The sequence below is a fragment of the Acanthochromis polyacanthus genome, chromosome 11 (genome assembly GCF_021347895.1).
Source record: "Acanthochromis polyacanthus isolate Apoly-LR-REF ecotype Palm Island chromosome 11, KAUST_Apoly_ChrSc, whole genome shotgun sequence".
Classification (NCBI taxonomy): domain Eukaryota; kingdom Metazoa; phylum Chordata; class Actinopteri; family Pomacentridae; genus Acanthochromis; species Acanthochromis polyacanthus.
Window position 1 is genome coordinate 24166174 of NC_067123.1, and position 21670 is coordinate 24187843.

A 21670-nucleotide genomic window follows, 5' to 3' on the forward strand; every position below is an offset into this window, starting at 1 on the left:
CACTCTGAGGTCAAGAGTTCATAATTTTTCCTTTCATTCATCACCCATCTGAATTTCAAGGGCAGCTGTGTATATTGGAAATCCAGACTGCAAAACACCAAAAATTTGTTTTCAGTGACTCACAGTTAATTTTGAAGTTTGATACATCCATGGATTAACAAGCTGATCACGCTGAGCTCTGGCTACAGCACACTTATATTGCAGCACACACGAGGCACTCTACTGTGTAAGTTAATAAGAATAGAATACGATACATTTTATTGTCATTTGCACAGGTACATCACAATACAGGTATATTGGAATTCTTGTCTGTGACTCCGAGTCAAAAAAAATTAGAATTTAGCAACAATTAAAAAAGAACAAAAGAAACAAGAGCCCTGAAATAAATCACACTAAAGCACATTATCAGTGCAAATAACATAGTCATAATGATTTTTGTACAGCAAATTAAACTAAACTTAAGGATATCTGCAGCAAAAGATGATTTGACGACAAACTTCTACACTATGTTTTGATAAATAACCAAAAGGGCTCCAAACCTGCTCTGTGGAATTTCACAACTATGAAGCTGTGACATCTTGAAATTATGGAAGTTGGGGAAGTTTAAGGGGTGGTAGTTGAACATCACACAAATACAAAAGTAATTTTAAATCTGGCAACACTGGTCCGAACAAAACCTTGTGCCATTCATTTTAATTGATGTTGAGAAGTGTTCACATATCAAAATAATACCTCTTCATCGCTGTTTAATAGAACCAGAAATTAACTTATCTGAACTATTATGAGAACCAATGCCACACTTCACATCATTTCTGTGTCCAGAAGAGGAAACAGCGTGATACTGTTTGCACCTCACTATGAATCTTCTCTTCCAGCTTTGGAAGTGTTGCTCTTGTGACAAATAGAATTATCAAAATATTATTCCAAGATGACAAATATCAACATGATAGATGTCAGTGGCATTTGAATCAGTTTCATCTCTTCTAATTACACTCCCCGCCTGTCATAGTGGCATTTTTCTGTTATTGCTAACCTCTCGCTCAGAAGTAGAGGTTTATTAAACAGCCCTCATCATGTCCCTCATAGCTCAGGAGCTGCAGATGGTGAATGGCTAATGGATTATGACTGCACCAACGTGGACAGATGGATAAACACAATGTACTACCCTCACATATTCACTACGTATTGAGTTATTTGTGAGCACCATCTGCTGGAGGAGGGCAAAGAAGTCGAATCGTTTTCCTGTCATGATTACCCCAGACCCGAATGAGTCATATTTTCATGAAGAAAAAAATAACATCTCAATGAGCGGAAAAAAAGATTAATTATTGTTTGATAACTTTTTATTTGGAAAAAAAACCCTGACTACATGCTCACCCCGATACTTACAGTGACGTGTGGTTCTTGGTTATGCACTACACATAACAGTTCATTTTTAAGTGTGCCATTGCTGACATTTCAGTGACAATGAACAGTATATACAGTGTGTAAGACAATGTGATTTTCAGGAGAAATTGTTTCGATCAAGGGTAGAATTTTCAAAATAAATAAATACAAGTGCAACTACAGTCGTGTGAGCTACTTAACAGCTGCATGAGAGACATAAATCACCAAACACAAAAGGCTGAGGCACTATATTGCTTCATCTCTCCGACAAAACCTTAAGAAAAATGTCCAAAAGCTTCCGACCGTGAAGGCTGATTAGCCCCTCATCTCTCTCTGTGCTCTTTGTGAGCTGTGGCTTCAACGTATTGATCCATCCAGTTCAGTGAAAGCACCATCAGCTTCCCTGTCTAATGGCCAATTAAGAAACTAAACCAGTGTGTCTTTAATACTGACATAAAATCTATGCAGTGATTTGCTGAAAGTACTTGTGTCAGACTCAAACGTAATCACTTCAAGAGGGATTAAGGTAAGGGTACGAGAGGGAGGAAGAACATGACGGATTTTATGAATTTGGTGTAAAAGTTTTCATCAGATATAAAACGTGGATCTTAATTCCATCATACTGAATAAGAAAAGCATGGTCTAGTCGTGCTACAGCGACTACAAATAGCCCAGCCAGTGCAATGGAAGATCTAACAGTGTGCACCTGTGTGTGTCCGGATGTGTGTGGGATTTTGTGGATGCGCTTCAGAAAAGGCAAGAGTGGGAGTACTACATCTAGCCAGCAGAGTCAGTCTCCAAAGCAGGCATCTGAGTGATCTCAGTCGCTCTCGTTTCAATATATTCTCATATTAATGGGTCAGTTCACCCAATTATATAAAATTAAATTACATAAAACTAGTTTTGTGTGTCCAGATTTTTTAATATCTGAGAGTCAACCTAGCTCTGAGAAAGAAGGCAGGGAACATGAAAGCTATTTAGCTGGTACTGTTCACCATCTTAATTTGAAAATGGAGATTTATCTGCTGCTGTAAATGGGAATTATTTTAGTTTTAACAGAATTTGGGCATAAAGCTTTAGATATGTTAAACTCTAACATGGTGACACTATGATCAGAGGATCATCAAAATGGATACAATTCTGTTTAAAGGGCTTGTGCATGTCTGTGCCAAATTTCACTCCAATTTATGAAAGCATTGTCAAGACACTGAAGTAAAAACGATGCAAACATTTTTGAATGTAATTGCATGTAGTAAGAAATTTCTGATTCAAGCATTAATTTTAGAGATATTGCAAAATCTGGGCACAAAAAGCAAAAAATACTGTGTATATATGGTTCCAAACCAGGACAGGGGTATGAGGAAATACACCAATCAGCTGCAAGACTAAACCACTGGCATGTAAAGTATAGATCACTGATTATCTCTTAGTCCTGGCATTCATACGGGTGTTACTTTGACATGTACCACTGACCTAAACATAGCTGTTGACCAAGCTTCAGGACATTGTGACCCACTACATCTACACAATATCAGGTCAGTGGTTCTAATGTTGTGGCTGACTGCTGTATGTTGTTGTATTTTGGGTGAACTAATCCTTCGTTATTTTGCTTGTATTTTAAGCATGACTTGCCACTTAAAAGCTTTAAAGAGTGGATAGCATCCAGGTGGAAATGGGTCAGTGGTACCATGTTGTAGTCGCACAGTATGAACCTGGTCAGTCCGTGTTGGGGCTCCAGCTGACTGCTCAGCAGCCGGTCCTTTATTCTGCCTGGCTCCTTCTCTGTCACCCTGATGGTCAGCAGCAGTCCAGACTACTCCTGAGGCCCCGGGGCTTTCATGACCATGCTGGCTCCAACCATGCCTGGATAACTCCGGTTCCTTCTTATTCCATCGGGCCCGAAAGGGGAGCCAGATCTGCGCAGCCCCCCCAGAGGCCCCAGGATGGGGCTGGGACTCACCGCTCTGCCCCCCGAAGCTCCAGCGACACCCAACCGCTTCACCTTGTCCAGCAGGTTGAGGTTGTGGACGGTCACACTAACGTCTGTTTGACTTTCACAGTCCCTCCCTCTCTGCCGGCCTCTCATCCCCCCCGTCACTTCCTTCAGAATGGACCGGGCCGGTTTGGAGGCCAGGAAGTTGTCATACGAGGGACTCTTGAAGTCGAAGCCTGCGGAGGTCGGCACAGCTGAAGCTCCCTGTCTTGTGGGGGAGTTTGGAGGGGTAGAGGGTCGCAGAGGGTCAGGGTTGGGGGGTCGGTTTGGGGCAATGGAGGTGCTGAAGAGGACTCCTCCGCTGCCCTGACCGTGCTCCAGGCCCTGGCTCTGGTGATACATGGCTGCTGAGATTCCTCTCTCCTGGAGAAGGCGCACTAAGCCCAGGGAGGTGCTGGTGGTGCGTGTTGCATCTCTGCACAGCCATGAGACAGTCATGAGTGAAAAATCACACAATCTGATTTCTTTTTACAGTCAGTGATCTAGAGTGGATGCCTTTATTAAACTATATAAGTAACAATCAGCTAATTCAATTACAGGCAACATTCTGTTTCCTACAGTAGCAAAAATAAGCTAATGTCTTAGATAACAATCTACTGTATGTGGTGCCTTGCCTGAGGTTAGTTGAGGACTCAGAGGGCCTGAGACTGAGCCTGCGAGGCGTGCAGGGAGTAGCAGCAGGAGTTCCCAACAGAGTGCTGGTCATAACGCAGGAGGACGATGCAGGGACTGGATTTAGACTGGAACGAAGTAAAACAAGACTAAACTACACACTGAGACATAATAATATGAAAAGATGCTACTTCTGGCTGACTTCAACAACTTAAATCGCACTTTCGTGATATGTCATTGTTATAATAACCAAAACAGCAGTTGTTGCGCACAGAGAATGTTTGAACCATAAGCGCCTACATGCATTATTTAGCACCCTCCCACTGTCTAGCACAAAACTGACTTGTTGCTTGGACACAATCCCACCTCATTTAGTCCTGTGAGATTTAGTCACACTATAGGCTTCTACAAGCATAATACAAGATAATTACAAGAAGTTGCATAATATGTTAAAGCTGCATTTATGTTTCTCCCTTAAGTAGCTTTATAGCTTTTTAAAAGCATGCACCATTCAAGAGAGGAGAAAATGCCCATTTTTCTGAGGCAAACACCTGACAGCTCTTATATAAATCTAGTGTTTCGTTATTACTCTGCCAAGGAATGCTGCAGAGTTACGTGACAATCGGCATACATCTGTCGGTCTGTCTTTCTGTCTGTAACATGACTCAAAAACTAAATAACAGATTTGTATGAAATTTTCAAGAAAGTTCATATATGACACAAGCACCAATTGATTAGATTTTGGCAGTGATGCAGCTTATAGTCTGGATCCACAGATTTGTTAAAGATTTCTGTATCATTGCGAGATAGTGACATGGCATCACTGTAACTATGACAACAAGTGAACGCTACGTCAGCTGCCTGCTGCGATCACATGATTGTGATCCAACTACAAATCAACCACTGCGGACTTTTTGGGACTCATCTGTCGGAAATGATACAAGGAACAATTGATTAAATTGTGGGGGTGTTTCCGAGTCCCATCAATTCCCGCCGCCTGCTACATCTTTAGGTCACGCGATTCAATATCTGTACATATCGTACACATGCATAACACACGCTTGCACTCACTGCAAGGTCATTTTGTTTGTGGTCGCATGCATACTAAATGGTCACATTCTATAGTGCCGTGATTTCTGATCATCAATAACTAATAAAGAAATGTTGTATTTATATAAAAAAAATCTGCATTTCTGACAATGCCATATGAGGGAATGAACAGCCTCATTGTAGTACCACGCGTTCTGAGTACTTTTCTAGTTATTATTGTAATGAGGCACATGTCAATAAATAGCAGAAAAGCAAAACTTTGCAATAGTTGACAATGATTGAATTGTGGTGGATCAACAAAGAGTTGACGGGGATTATACATTTTCAGTCAGCAGCAGAGGGATCATGTCCGTGCTTACCTTGGCGTCACCCGCGTCTGCTCATCAGTCGGGTGGAGGATCCGACAGGTTGTAAAGGTGTAAGTAGAGCTGGTGTGGGCCATGCATTTACCAGGGTAGTATGCAGCTGGAAGTCATGCAAACACCGGCAATCATTTTCAAGCAACATGACACACTCGAGGTGTTTCTATCAGGTTCAACAATGTGACAGTTTCACATATACGCATGTAAATGTAGTGCACAGTCTGGCCTCACCCAAAGCGTCGGTGTTACTAAGATGCGGTGATGGGGATGGAGAAGGCGGAGAAGGTGGGGCGAGGCTGGCCGGAGGCTGGGCGAGGTTGGTGTCGCCCGTGCTGAAGGTGGAGGGAACAGCCGGGGAGGCAGAAGCTGAGGAGGTGGGCAGATTTTGGAAGTATTGCTCTCCTGGTTCATCCTCCTCAAAGCCACCCCATGGATATACCTGCAGACACAACAACACAGAGAGGACAAATCAGGATGAACAATTATCAACAAATAAATGAAGAATTATTAGGAGGAGGGTCAGGGTGAACAAATGCAGTCATGATGTATGGGCACATACACAAGGTTTTTTTTCATTTCCCTCTAAAGATTCTAACAAAGTTTCACTTAATTTATTTTTGTTTATGATTCAGTGGACATCGGGAAATCCACAACATTTATCCAATGCATTGATGCATGTATGGTACTGCTTACTTCCAGTGATTGTCTCCAGAAGCACCTTTATATTTTGAAGTTCAGTCATCCTGTCTGAGCAATGATTTATAGTGGTCAGTATATAATTTGGTCATCACTGTACCTTCAGAGCTCAGGTAGATGAACAGCTAGTTGGTATCATCACATCAAAAAGTAGTTTCTGGAGCATTTTACTGTACACTATGCAGTCTGGTTTACAGACTAGTTGATTTACAGTAAAACTTTAAACCTCAATACTTGTTAGCAGTAATATGCTAAACCCAACACAGTTGTACATACAGTATGGAAAACATACAGAGATGCATTAGCTGTAGATGTGGACTCTGATACACAGACCTGCTCCAGCTCTAGTTCCAGTGGTCTGTAGCCTTTTGACACGACTCCCGGCCGGGCATCCAGAATCACACCAAGGTGAGGCTGAGCTAACTGCTGCCAGTGGTGCAGGGTGGCGGAGCCTGGTGGACAGAAAGGAGTATAACTGCACACACAAATAAACCCCCGAGGGAATGTTTAACGTTCAAATGGGTTTTTCATCATCACCAGGCACTTTTACTGAAGAGATTTGTTCACGTGGAAGTGTCCACTGGGTTCTGTTGAATGTATCACCTGTAGAATAATAATAAGTAGTAACTGGTTCTGTATTATGGTGCAGGAAAAACTTGCGGCTGTTCTATCGCAGCAAAGTAGATGTGACATATTCCACACAGGGAATATTTGATGATATGGGCTACAGATCATGTGACAAAAGCATATGGCCAATAAATTCATGTATTTGATGCCAATAACATCTTTTCAATGTCTCTGTAATGAACATATCCACGAAAAAGGAACAACTGAAGAGAAGGATAAGTCTCAGTGACATACACTACCATTCATAAGTTTGGGGTCACTCAGACAATTCCATGCTTTCCATTAAAACTCATGTGCTAACATAACTGCACAGGGGGTTTCTAGTCATCAATTAGACTTTCAACACCATTAGCTAACACAATGTACCATTAGAACACAGGAGGGATGGTTCCTGGAAATGTTCCTCTGTACCCCTATGTAGATATTCCATTAAAAATCTCCTGCTTCCAGCTAGAAATTTCCACAGAAACAATGTCTAGATTGTATTTCTGATTACTTAATGTTATCTTCATAGAAAATAAGGACATTTCTAAGTGACCCCAATCTTTTGAATGGTAGTGTACGTACATGACAAAGGTGAAAACAGAGGCAGTAAAAAGCGATGGATAGCAGAGAAGTAATATGAAAATGAAATGAAATGGAGGAGCAAACCAGCATGAGAAAATGTTTTTATTAGTCACACACATAAATTGATAACAGACAACAGAGGGAGCAAGAAGTGACAGAGTGAGCAATGAAAAACTGAAAGACTGTAAATAAATAAACTGATCATGAAGCACATAAAGAGGGAAGAAAGAAAAAGAAGAAAAAGAATGCACATATAAATAAAATGTATGTAAAGAGAAGAAAAAGTAGGGCTTCTAGATATTATGGGCGTCAAAGGGAGAGCACATTATAAATGAGGTATGAAGTATTACCAGCAGAGGGCAGCACAGGCAAACTGCAGCCACAGTTGAAACTAGAAAAGCACTCGGAGAGTGCAGACCTCCGCCAGGCCATCTGTTTGTCTGTCTGTTTGTTTGTCTGTTAACAGCATAACTCAAAAAGTCATGGACGGATTTTCACCAAATTTTTACAGAATGTCCGGAAGAGCATCGGGTCTGGCGGCCATCTCTCAATTGTACATACTCCTTCAAAAAAATCCTGGATCCAGACGGTGATCCAGATCACCTCCTAAATCTAATCGATTGTTACTTTTGCTCTTCCGGACATTCTGTAAAAATTTGGTGAAAATCCGTCCATGACTTTTTGAGTTATGCTGTTAACAGACAAACAGACAAACAAACTCCGATGATCACATAACCTCCTGGCGGAGGTAATTAGATCAATTCTGAATTGAAGGAGGATGATAAAATGCTGCTGTGAATTTAAAGCATATGTCCACACTCTATTCACTGTCATATAAGAAAAAACTCCAGCTAAGATCAGTCACCACCAAAAAATTGAGTAAAGGTCAATTTACTGGACAACCGCATGTAGATCATCATGTGTTTTCTCTTATATGTCAAGATTATTGAGAAAACCAGCAGCAAATGATTTGAAAGTATTCAGAGACTGTATATAACAGATGGACGAAACCTCTAGGTCTTAAAAGTGAAACCACTGCAGAAGTACCTTAAGCCTGCATTCTTTTTAACCACCAGCAGGGGGAGAATCTACCAGTTAGGAAATAAATCAAACTATATAGAAGTAACTCTACTTCTCACTTTATTTGTTACCTTAGTAAATATATTTCTAATGAGTTTATGGTCTCAATCACTAGTTTAAATACTTCTTCTTCTTTTCCTTTCGGCTTTTCCCTTCAGGGGTCGCCACAGCGAATCAATTGCCTCCATCTAACCCTGTCTGCTGCATCCTCTTCTCTCACACCAACAACCTTCATGTCCTCTTTAACCACATCCATAAACCTCCTCTTTGGTCTTCCTCCATACCTCCTGCCTGGCAGTGGGAAACTCAGCATCCTTCTACTAGTTTAAATACATGATGTTCATTTAGTACAACATGGTTTAATTTGGAGTACAATACACAATGACGAGTATGTTTTAAGGTGTCTCTTATGATTGACAAGTTGCTAACATAATGTAAGCATAGTGCCCTCAACTTCTTGAGAATAAAAGACCAAGATGATAAAAGTCAACCGTGAGGCCTCAAAATAGTAGTTTCTCAAACCAACAGCACAATAGCTACATTCCTCTTTTATATACAGACTATAGACGCCTTGTATAACCAGAGAGCCATCCCCTCTTTCTTCCTCTTTTTAATCCTGAGTGTGTGTCTACAACCACCCTCTGGGCTGTGTGTCTTTGTAACAGCTGTGTGGAGATGCGAAGCTGCCTGACTTGTGATGATGCATCAGAGACCAGAAAGAGTTGAAGAGCATCAGCGACAGTGGCCTCTCCTTCCTCTCCCTCACACTGCTCGTCTTCCTGCCACCAGCTCGGTCTCTGGCCCACCTCTTTCCTCTCTCCCTCTCTATCGCAGCTCCAGTCCTCCTGTCCCACGCCCATCCTCTCTCCCTTTCCCCCTCTAAAGTTCGCCCATGCCAGTTCTCCCGCCTCCTCTCCCCATCGGCCCCCCACCCTCGTTTGCTCCCTTTCTTTGCCCCGACCCCTCGATGCCGCTCGCCTTCCTGATTCTTGCCCACCTTGCAGCTTGACCCACGCTCCTTTTCTCCCTCACCTTCGAGTGGTTTGACGATCTGGAGTTTATCGGGGAGGTAAGGCCCTCGTGAGGCCCACAGGTGGAGGTTCCCGAGGGACATGATGCTTTCGGAGGGGGTCAACACACTCTCCTGGCCCAGGGTGTCCTGGAGTCCCATGTGTCCTCCCCGTCTCCGCTCTCGCTCCTCTTCAAAGAAGCGCCTCTCGCTCAAGTTGTTTTGTCGTCGCAGAGACAGACGACGGAGGGCCAGCCGAAGGTCCTCAGCACCAGTCGACTTCTTCTCTCGGGCCTCTGCACTGTTGACGGAGCAGGAATGAAACAGAAACCAGAGAACAAGAAAGCTTTTCAAAAACTGATTCCTGACAGCACTGTTGTGTAAAGAAGTACTTCTTCACTGATTCATTCACAAATGATCAGTCTTAAAGGTCACTCTGAATCATTATTCATTACTCCTCCTCACCTGTCCTGACTGGATGCCGTCTCCATCAGGATGCTCTGTGTTCGGTTGTCAAGGGCGAAGCCGTCTCCACTGAGGTCACCTCCATACATACTTGAGTGGGGAGTGGAGAGACCACTGGACTGAGGGGATGTTCGAGCTGACAGAGACTGGTTGGATCCCGGGATGTTGGCGCTGGTTGGAGTCAGTGATCTCTGACGAACTGTCTGGTTAACGTTTTTAACCGTCTCAAACACACGCTTCCGATGGCTCCTGAGCAGTCGAACACATAAGCATTAATGTTCTTCTCTGTTATTAGTGTTGGTCAGAGACCTCTTGCTGTTTCTAAATGTGAAGTTCCTCATATTTCTTCATGTATCTTGGGGGAAGAGTTAAATCTCAGTGAATTTCACCCAACTTTCTGCCCTGTAACACTAGTTACCTAGTTGAGCACCCACACTCCAAAAAGCCACATCATTTATTATTTATTGCTCTGGATGGGCTACATCAGCTACTATCAGCTGACAAATAAGACCATTATTTTGAGAGACACGAACACTTGTATAAAATAGGTTGATGAAATGTTCTTGCCTCTATTTATGCCCAGTAACAGCCATGCAGGAGGCCATCCATCTTGTCTCATGAATCCAATATCTCAGGAAGGTGTTTAAGGAATTTATTCAAAAGTGGTACAAACATACACTTAGACTTATGAAAGAACAGATTAGATCTTGGTGCTCAAAGATCATGCTAATTATGCCAACATTTCACACAAATGTCTAACAGGATAAAATAATGATAATGTCTCATATCCAAAAGGTCAAGTCTGGACAGACACAGATGTAAACTGCAACTTGACTGTTTGATGGAGGCAAATAAGTGAGGCGACAGTTGCTTTTCTGCTGTACTCAACATCAGCTAATATTTTTGGTATGTATTATTTCTTAAAGGAGGAGTCAGCAATTCCAGTTCAACACAGTTTTTGTCATTTAAGATGCTGGACAAATTCTGCCTTTCGTCCTACTGCAATAGATGAAATGTCCCAGCAAACACCAGCGTTTCTTTTGATTAGCGCGGTCATAATGGTCATTATAGTTTTTACACAATACAACAAACAAAGTAACTCAAACTGAGCCTCACAACAATAGTCCAGCATGTGAGCACATATCAACACATAAATATACACTAAATATCAACACTCTTTCTCTTGAACTGCAGACTCCACCTTCAACCAATAAACCTGTTTTTTGTCGTCATTCTACACCCCTGAATGAAATTGCAATTCTAAGTTTCTTAGTTTTTCCCACTATTTGTACTTTTACTTGGTTTTCTTTTTCTGTAACACTAAATGGGGCCTGTGTAGAATTATATGTGGAAGATGGCTATTTTTCTTTCCCTAACCAAATTACAAGTGGTATTGTACACTGTAAAAACATCACGTCAAAATAACCTGTAGAGTATACTGATTGTCCACGATACACAATTCTTACAGTGTCACATTGGGTACATATAATACATACTTCTGTTCTTCACACTCAGGGTCATCCAGACTCAGCTCTTTCCTCATGGTTCCCTCAATCTCAGCGGCCAGAGAATCCTGCAACACAAAAACTCGTAAATAAAGGGTGTATGATAATGTGCACACACCGACCCAACGACACACGGTCCCTCACCATCGGGTACAGCCCCAGTGGGTGGTAGCGGCGGGGGGTTCCTGCAGAGTAGTTTCTGTTCCTCAGGTTCTTTAGCTCCTCCTGAGCTTCATGCAGCATCTCGATACACTCGGAGTACTTCTCCTCCAACTCCTGGAGCTGTTGTACAGATGTAGATATTTAAAACAGCCTGATATCATGACAACACTCATAGAAATACAGTGTTAACAAAGAACGAAGCATGATTGGACAATGAGGAGAGTTACCTCTGCTGTGAGCTGCCTTTGAGCATCTTTAGCTGCCATCAGGTGCTGAGACAGCTCCTCATTTTCCACTGCATACTGGACACACATGAGCTTTGCTTAGCAACACGAGACTATCACATTACACCACTTAGGTTGAAATGTGCATGTATGTGTTTAGAACGGTGTACTCACAGATTTGGCTTTCTTTTGCAGATCTACGATCTGAGAGAGGAGGTGTGTGATCTCTTCCTGCTGTCGTGAAGCATCCTCAGTCTTACGAGCCAGTTCTTCTGCTATGGTGGAGATTTGGAGGCTGGACAACCCTGAACATGCATGTAAAGGAAATGGTTAGGTTTAAGAGAAAAGTGTAAGGGTATCATGTGCTGTGTAGAGAATGAAACGGTGAACAATGATGAAAGAGGAAAAAAGACTGTTTTAGTCAAAGCCTTGTTTAGATGTGCACATGCACTACCGTTCATGTTTCTCATGAAAACTCACACTTTTATTCATGTGCCAACATAACTGCACAAGGGTTTTCTAACCATCAATTAGCCTTTCAACACCACTAGCTAACACAATGTAGCATTAGAACACAGGAGTGATGGTTGCTGGAAATGTTCCTCTGTACCCCTATGTAGATATTCCATTAAAAATCAGCCGTTTGCAGCTAGAATAGCCTTTACCAAAATAAAAATATGTAGGCCAGGAGTCACCGGCCTTTTTTAACTTGAAAGCTACTTCAACGGTATTGTGCAGTACGAAGGGCAACTTGTTTGATACATGTTTCCTCAATAGCCAGCTTGTATCACCATCTTTTAATAAAAATAAGTAAATAGACTATCAGATCACTGTATTCCTGATTCATTAATTGTTATCTTCATTGAAAAAAAGCTCTTCTTTCAAAAATAAGGACATTCTTAAGTGACCCCAAACTTCTGAAAGGTATTGCATATGCAGGAAAAAAATGCCACAGAAAAAAAAGAATTCTAAGACAAAACTTACTGAGTTCTTTGACACAGTCATTGACAAGCTGTTGCTCCTTTTCTTCATAGGTTTCGGTCTCCGACTTGAGATGGTTAGCCTGCACACACACATCCCTGATTAAACCAAACATTCTGAGCAGTTTCAGGTTCTCGGTTAACAGTTTCATGTTGCTGCTATTATTGTGTGTGATACCTCTGAGCGCAGTGACAGGTTCTCCTCTTCCAGCTCTTTGAGTTTTCTCTGGAGTGTGTCACTCACAAAGCCTCCAGAAGCTGTTTCCACTTTAGTCTTTTTACCCCTTTGGTTAGACAAAGAAAGAGTGAACTGACTCCACACTATAATGCAAGGTAAAGAAACCAATTTGGAGAGGACAAACTACCAGCCGAAGTAGAATATCTCTTTACTGCCAGAGATATCAGTGACCACAAACTCTCAAACAAAAAAAGAAGACAAAAAAAATCAATAATCACTAAAAGAAAACAGAATAAGTGTTCATTTTTCAACAGGTTGTTGTAGAGACAGATATACTCCTTCTCACAAAATACAATATTTAATGAAATAAGGAATATTTAACAAGTTCAACTCTGTAATTTCAGATTTCAAAGACGTAAAGGACCCTTCCATATCAAAAATCCTCTTATGAAAGGATTGCCACCCAATATGCATTAACAGTGAATGACAAAAACGCACATGTACACACAAAGAATATACTGTGCAAACTGTGTATAATTATTATATACACACGTGGACAAAATTGTTGGTACCCCTCAGTTAAAGAAGGAAAAACCCACAATTCTCACTGAAATCACTTGAAACTCACAAAAGTAACAATAAATAAAAATTTATTGAAAATTAAATAATCAAAAACAGCCATTACTTTTGAATTGTTGATTAACATAATTATTTAAAAAAACAAACTAATGAAACAGGCCTGGACAAAAATGATGGTACCTCTATAAAAGATTGAAAACTATTTGACCAGAGTGACATGATTAACTCAGGTGTGTCATTTAATTGACATCACAGGTGTTTCCAAACTCATAATCAGTCAGTCTGCCTATTTAAAGGGAGACAAGTAGTCACCCTGCTGTTTGGTGAAAAGGTGTGTACCACACTGAACATGGACAACAGAAAGCGAAGGAGAGAATTGTCCCAGGACATCCGAAAAAAAATGATAGACAAACATCTTAAAGGTAAAGGCTATAAGACCATCTCTAAACAGCTTGAAGTTCCTGTGACAACAGTGGCTCATATTATTCAGAAGTTCAAGACCCACGGGACAGTAGCCAACCTCCCTGGACGTGGCCGCAAGAGGAAAATTGATGACAAATTGAAGAGACGGATCGTTGGAATTGTATCCAAAGAGCCCAGAGCAACCTCCAAAGAAATTAAAGGTGAACTCCAAGGCCAAGGTACATCAGTGTCAGATCGCACCATTCGTCGTTGTTTGAGCCAAAGTGGACTTCATGGGAGACGACCAAGGAGGACACCACTGCTGAAAAAAACTCATAAAAAAGCCAGACTGGAATTTGCAAAAATGCATGTTGACAAGCCACAAAGCTTCTGGGAGAATGTCCTTTGGACAGATGAGACCAAACTGGAGCTTTTTGGTAAGGCACATCAACTCTATGTTCATAGACTCAAAAACCAAGCATACGAAGAAAAGAACACTGTCCCTACGGTGAAACATGGAGGAGGCTCAGTAATGTTTTGGGGCTGCTTTGCTGCATCTGGCACAGGGTGTCTTGAAAGTGTGCAAGGTACGATGAAATCTGAAGACTATCAAGGCATTCTGGAGAGAAATGTGCTGCCTAGTGTCAGAAAGCTTGGTCTCAGTCGCAGGTCATGGGTCTTCCAACAGGACAACGATCCAAAACACACAGCCAAAAACACCCAAGAATGGCTGAGAGAAAAGCGTTGGACTATTCTAAAGTGGCCTTCTATGAGCCCAGATCTGAATCCCATTGAACATATGTGGAAGGAGCTGAAACATGCCATTTGGAGAAGACACCCATCAAACCTGAGACAACTGGAGCTGTTTGCTCATGAGGAGTGGGCCAAAATACCTGTTGACAGCTGCAGAACGCTCATTGACAAATACAGAAATCGTTTAATTGCAGTGATTGCCTCAAAAGGTTGTGCAACAAAATATTAAGTTATGGGTACCATCATTTTTGTCCAGCCCTATTTCATTAGTTTGTTTTTTTAAATAATTATGTTAATCAACAATTCAAAAGTGATGGCTGATTTTGATTATTTAATTTTCAATAAATTTTTATTTATTGTTACTTTTGTGAGTTTCAAGTGATTTCAGTGAGAATTGTGGGTTTTTCCTTCTTTAACTGAGGGGTACCAACAATTTTGTCCACGTGTGTACTGATCTGAATTTTGTGTTAATGTTGAAATGACTACTACTGTGCACAACCTAAATATTTGTACTGTCATATTTTGATGCTGATTCTTGAATTGCTGCTCCTTGAAACTTACCTTACATGCTCAAGTTCTTACACTTTCAAAGGGGTAAATTACATATTTTTTTTACAGACTGGAGGAGTAACATTCGGCTGCAAAGAAAAGACACTAACGTTGGGGAGCTGCTGGACTCGTCCTCGCTCTCCTCAGCTGCATTGGTGTAAAACTGCAGCAGCTCATCCTTCAGGTTCAGCTCATGGTGCAGCTGGGCCACCTGGAAGAGGACGGACATGTTGAACACGTGTACATGTGGCGTCAGAACACAGCGAAGCCGATGGTGTGTTGGCGAGCAGACCTCCTCCGTGATTTGCCCCACTTGCTCCTCCAAATAGTCATTCTGCTCAGTCAGAGTTCGGTTCTTCTTCAGGAGCGACTGGCCGATCTTTGCAGCCAGCTCCAGATCTCTCTCTTTCTGTTGGTTGAAAGAGAAGAGTTGTAAAACACAGCTACAGTACCCTAAAAATCACACAATCCGAGATCAGTAAACCACATATATATTCTTGCTGATGTCCTGCTTACTATTACTAGGCATATCTACAGTGTAGGATCCTTTCTGACGCAGCTTCACACTGTGACTGAGTTTGATTAATAAAATCCTTCCCACTGCAGCTTTGAGTTTCGCTGATGAAACAGACAAAAATAGACCATCTCACCTCCTCCAACAAACGTGTGACAGCGTCAATGTCATTGTAGGTCTTCGTCATCTGGCCCACTCTGTCTGCACATAGCACTGTGGAGATCCAAGACACACAAGCACAGGGAGGAAATGGTGGATCAAAACTGAGAAAGAAGCTGCACACTCCAGTTGTGATATACCAACATGTCCAGCGGCACACACACACAGCCACATTATGTAACGTTTAAAAAGCTATCGGCTCAGAGGTGGTGGACGGGTCATGTATAGGACAACCGATGAGACAATGTCAGTGTGTGAACGAGCAGAGTTCAAGGTAAAGAGTTGTTTTCAATGCTGTAGAGTAGCTCTGCTGCCCTGAGGTGACAGTTAGCATTGACTTCACAGCTCCAGTCAATAACACACTGTACACAGTTATTGAATGCATTATGGTAAGCCTCTGCAATCACGTTAATAGTATAACCAGCACAGAATTATTCAGGTAAATCACCTTGGAAATTCTTGTTTTTAGAAAACAAAGATAGGTATCAGTGTTCAAACTACGATACACTCTGAATCACATGGACACAGCATCAAAGAATTTGTGTGTAAGTCTGTGTGTGTGTGTGTAGTCGAGTACTGATGTGTCACAACAGAGCAAATCCAAAGTCAGTAAGCTGCAGGCAGTTCATGTTAGTGATTAGGACAAAGCCAGAGGAAAGCTCCAGTGGACAAATATTAACCAGAAAAACATACACAACTGTTTCAAATTGCTCTGCTGCACTACTGGAGATCCTGAGATCATGAAAATACAGCCTGCAACCTCAAGAAACAAACCGTGACAGGGAAACCTTGAGCTGTAAAGGTCAGTTTCCACTTCAAAAATCAAACAAGAGCACTAGCAAGAAGGAAATGCCACAATGAAACTTATCACAGACTACATCTCATTAAACCTATCTCTCTTTCTGTCCTCTACCTGTCTTGTTTTCCTTACAGCACCAGTCCTCCAGGTCATTAAGCGCTAGCGCTGTCCATATCTTCCTGTGGCTTCACGATGATCGACGAGCACCGACATCCGCCGCTCCAAACACTGCTCCATTCACTTTCCAGCTCTCTAACTCTTACTGCTCAGCTGATGGGTAACAGGCTCAGAGACTGAATTACCCTCCGCCTACATAGACACCACTGTGAGCAACTGTGAGGGAGAAAGAGAGAAGAGTTTTGGAAATGCTCTACAGCTGCTGGAGAGAAACGGAAGCAGAGGTCGTGTTGTGATTGGACAGGAGTTGATGCAGGGTAGAAGATGAAGTGGGCAGTTTAGAAGTACTAGCACAACTCCTACATTTCTCTCCTTTCCACCTTTCTTTCACGACCTCACATCAGCTCTCTTCTGCTCTGTACAAGGCTGCCGAACATAGATTTGCTTATAGCAGCTGTTACCACGGCGACCCTCATCCACAAGCAAACCCCTGACACATGCATGAACATGCACATTATCGATCACACTGCTAACACACACAGGCTGAGCTCTAACACAACAGGCTGGGCACCAATAATCTAACGCCCTCCTGACTCCACACAGTAGGATCCTCAGTTACGATCAGTACTAACAACAATGTATCTTACAAAAATAACTTACATGCTATGTGCTCAGAAGAAGTACAGAAAATATGTCATATTTGAACCAAAAAATAGTTATTGGGCGATGACCCGATAGAGAGGTTAGAGAGCCCCGAACAGTGAGTCTCTGATTTGATTTCCAGCTGGGAGGACCATTTGCTGCATGTTATTCACTTTTTCCTACCAATTCTTCTCTCTCTGTCTCCACTGACATGATGCACTCTCAGTATAAATGAAGCATTAAACGACACACAGACAACTGTGAACCCTTCTGATGTTACAGGAATATTAATAAATTCAGCAACCGGCCAGAAACAACCACAGGAAAGTCTAGGCACAGATGTATAAATTCAACCAACAGTAAAATCAAGACTATAAGCAGCATGAAAGTGGGCACCACCTTGTGGAAGGAGGCTTCAATCTCAGTTACATCAAAACAGGAAAAGGACAAATGAGCCTGGAGGCAGACGAGATACATATCCATATGTATCAGACAATCAAAAACAGATAAAAGGTGGAAACAGATGTACACAGTACACATTATATGGCTATTTAAACAGCCTGTGTTAATGCAGATGAATGTAGTGAAAGTGTTTTTAATGTTGCTAATAAACATCATCAAAGCATTCCGAGCAGAATTTAATTCACCAACAGCAAGAAGCAATATGAATGTTTAATGTGAGGAAGTCTCTGCAGACAGTTCTGTCCTCACTCCCTGAAGCTACCCTCTGTATTCAGAAAGCCTCTTTGTGAACCGTATGTTAGTCAGAGTGGTGATATGGCACAGGGGGAGCAACAGTTATCTTTAATGTAACACGATGTATTGATGTTCCAGAGCCAGCTAACACAATCACTTCCTGTGGTAACGTCGATCACGGAGAAAAGAGCCTCACTGATTTTGACTCAGTTAGGAACTATGACTTTAAAGAGCGGCATGCACTCCATTTAAACAAGGAATCAGAGAAAGTCTATGTGACACAGACTACACAAACATCAGCTTCACTCCTCAGTTAATGTAACCTCGAGGATCAACTGAGTTAAAGTGAGCAGAATCACATGTTCGCTTCACATTAGCGATGAATGGACGCCAGCGTTTAGAAAACAGGACAGTCGAAGGCAAATACATAAAGTCGATGACACTTTGTGCACTTAGTAACAGTTTTTACAGGAGCTAGCAGCATCTCCTGCTACTGGTCTGGTATTTAAGTAAATGGAGCTGTGCTGCTGTTTAGGGATTTATCTTAGCTCATCTAATAACGCTAAACCTCTAAGCACAGCAGCTAATTATAACATAAGCTCACACTATTCATGCACCTGTTTTGTAAAGTTTCCTGCTAATTTAAGACTCTTTGTGTCCCTAATGTGCTATTCGTAGTTGTGCTAATTGCCTGTAGTAGTGTCTGCAGACATTTTTTGTTTGCCAGCCACATCACCCAGTGACAATTACGTCAAAATGGCTATAATCAGTCCAGTGTATCATTAATCAACCCAGTGTATCATATTCCGTTTAGCAATTTACTCAACTCAACACAATTAAATCTTTTTTTGTCTGACGACAAAATACAGCAGTTACATACTTGCAAGGTGCAAAAATACTCATCACTAAGCACAAAAGACGATTTCTGTGGTGCGATTTAAGAGAGTTTTGAGTATGTTTAACCCTGACATGCTCTTACACTCATTCTACAGTCCTGAAATACTGTGTTTTATTATAACTTCATTCTGTGCTATGATAAAGTCCCAGCAAGTCCCTGACTAATACTGTCTATTCTTTCCAAACTGCTTTCACACTGTCTGGATTAAAAGAATGACCCGACACCACCCTGACTTACAGAAGTATTTGAGGGTCTCTTCGATCTGCTCGGTGGTCAGGTCGAGCCTGGCGTCCGCTGCGACCAGGGGAGTGTGCAGCCAGTCATCGTGGTCGTAGCCGTAGACGGTGTCAGCCCGTAACCGGTACACCGGCAACTGCTCCTCCAGAAGACTGATGATCTCAAACTCTGGCAGGTCGGTGCTGTTGCAGACATCTGAGCATCACAGAGAGGACAAGTAAATCTCAACTCGCTGCCACTGAGGCCTCTGGGGTGTTTCTGATGGCAGATATCAATATTTATCAGACTAAATATGTTTTTTATTTTTAGCTTAGCCTCTGCTGGCCACAACATGGTACAAATGCATTCATGTATCAGTTTAAAAGTCACATATTTCAGATTTTAGACGTTTTGTAGTTAATGTTTATGCATTTTTACTTTTAAAAATACTAAATGTTTTAAATATTTTTACATACATACATCATTTCTAGCTGTGTGGTTAAATGGATGGACTATTCTGTACTTTGAATACTACATCCATGGCTTGTGCTTATAAAATGACACTATTTGGGCATTATTTTATAAAGAAAACTGTCAGAAACAATCAAAAATACATGCATTTTTACTAAACCAGTAGCAGAAGAAGTACTATACACATCATTTACTAGAGAGAAGAGCGATTACAAACATTATCGCAACACAATCTAAAAACTGACTCACATATTTCAAGCTGTGCTTCTATTTTTAGACACTTTGTTTTGAGTTCAGTTGGAGGTGTAGCTTTTTAACATTGTGATAAATGTCTAGAATCCTCGGGTTAAAAGCTATTTAATTGAAGCTGCCTGTTCCACACAAACATACCTGTGATGGTCTCGGCGTCCCTGCAGTCGGGAGGCGCCTGGTGGGTGTCGAGCTGGCTTGACTCGCCCTCGCTCACATACTGCTCCTCCTGTGTGTGCCGCTGGTCGGTCTCAGGGTCCGGGTCCGGGTCCAGGTCTGGGTCCGGGGGCAGGGAGGGGGCCGGGGAGGCCAGCTTGGCTCACCTCTCACTGGTGGAGACAGACGGGGGCCATGAGCCGCTGGAGCTGGAGCTCCGCCGGGTTAACAGAGTTGAATGACTGATGGGAGACGTCAGGTAAAAACACCTGGAGGGGACACAGCGCAGCACAGACTTGAACAGAGCCACACTTGATTTGCTCTAATCCAAACTCCACAATAACCAATGCATCGCTTTCCCTACAGAGTCTTTAACTTCAAGTGCTGCTGCTGACTCTGCAGTGTGCCGCCTGCCAGACAGCTGCATAAATCACAGCTTATCCACTGCAGTGTCCACTTTTCATCTGATGGGAAATGACAATGGAGGCAGATGAGGGTTACGAGCTACTGTACACAGGGAGCATGTTCCACTGAATTGATCCCAGTTTCTCTGCAGCTTACCTCCTGACCTCAGTCACCCTGCAGGCTCCTATACAGTCACAGACACTGCTGGGATCTCAGGTCACAACACCGTCTGAAGTGAATGCAGCAGCGGTCGAGCACGGCGACCTTGTATTTCTCTGCAGAGATCAATGTGTCGCTGCTGACCAACAGCAGGAGACAATCAGAAAACGCAGCACAGATCAGGGAATTAACCCAGATCAAACAGTGTGCGCTGCGGCTTGAGGAGGAGAATATAAATAGAGGCAGAAATAAAGGACCCTGTGCATATGCATGAGTGTCTGAATGGTTGGCTGCATCTGAAATGGACATCTGGAGATGAAAGAGTGCATAAAATGTCATTGTGACTGACAAACACCTGCACCTACAGTAAACGGTCCTCAGATCAGCAGCACCTCAACCTTGGGACGTCTTTCTCATTGCAGCAGTTTGAAAGCCGAACTCCCTGTTAGGCGAGTGTTTAGTAGGAAATTAGGCTTTTAAGAGCATTAACACTGGCCATTTGCAACATTACATAATCTGAGGGTGAAAGATGCACATGCAGATTAAAAGTCATGCATCCCTAACGCATCACACAGATGATTAAATCCCTAACTGACTCAACCATTCATTAACTATCTGCAAAAAATGAACAAAAGGCTGCTGGCAAGTAAAAGCTCACTATTAGATACAATATTATCTCCTAAACTGAGGAGAGATTGATTGAAAGTTTAGTCAGATTTGCTGTATTTCTAATTATCTAAAAGAAAAGCAGCAGCAGTTAATGATGTGTCCCAGACAGCCCTTGCAGCAGAAATGATGCTGGAAGTCCTGCAGTCCCACATATTACTCCTGTCTTGCAGTAAACAAGCTTCATTCATTCATTCATTCATTTATGTGGCATAAACAGGCTGTGGGTCTGAGGGTGTGGCCTCATCCTCATCAGCAGGTCGCGTCACGGATGAGAATGTGGGTTTTCATAAATCGTGTCCTCACAGCAACACAGCAGCGCGATCAGCTGACCTTCTGCTGCA

General features: G+C 42.2%; 1 protein-coding gene across 1 annotated transcript; it reads right to left on the reverse strand.

Annotated features, from left to right (window-relative positions):
- Positions 1-227: 227 nt before the first annotated feature.
- LOC110953669 (trafficking kinesin-binding protein 1-like) lies at positions 228-20252 on the reverse strand. Its single transcript, XM_022197787.2, has 18 exons — positions 20082-20252; positions 19242-19436; positions 15830-15906; positions 15472-15588; positions 15290-15390; positions 12897-13002; positions 12723-12801; positions 11913-12043; positions 11742-11816; positions 11497-11634; positions 11344-11420; positions 9848-10096; positions 9406-9683; positions 6433-6551; positions 5635-5842; positions 5401-5506; positions 3994-4119; positions 228-3794 (listed from the first exon to the last, which is right to left on the reverse strand). Exons 3-18 carry the CDS (start codon positions 15878-15880, stop codon positions 3200-3202), a joined length of 2556 nt encoding a protein of 851 aa, XP_022053479.1. The 5' UTR covers positions 15881-15906; positions 19242-19436; positions 20082-20252; the 3' UTR covers positions 228-3199.
- Positions 20253-21670: the final 1418 nt, after the last annotated feature.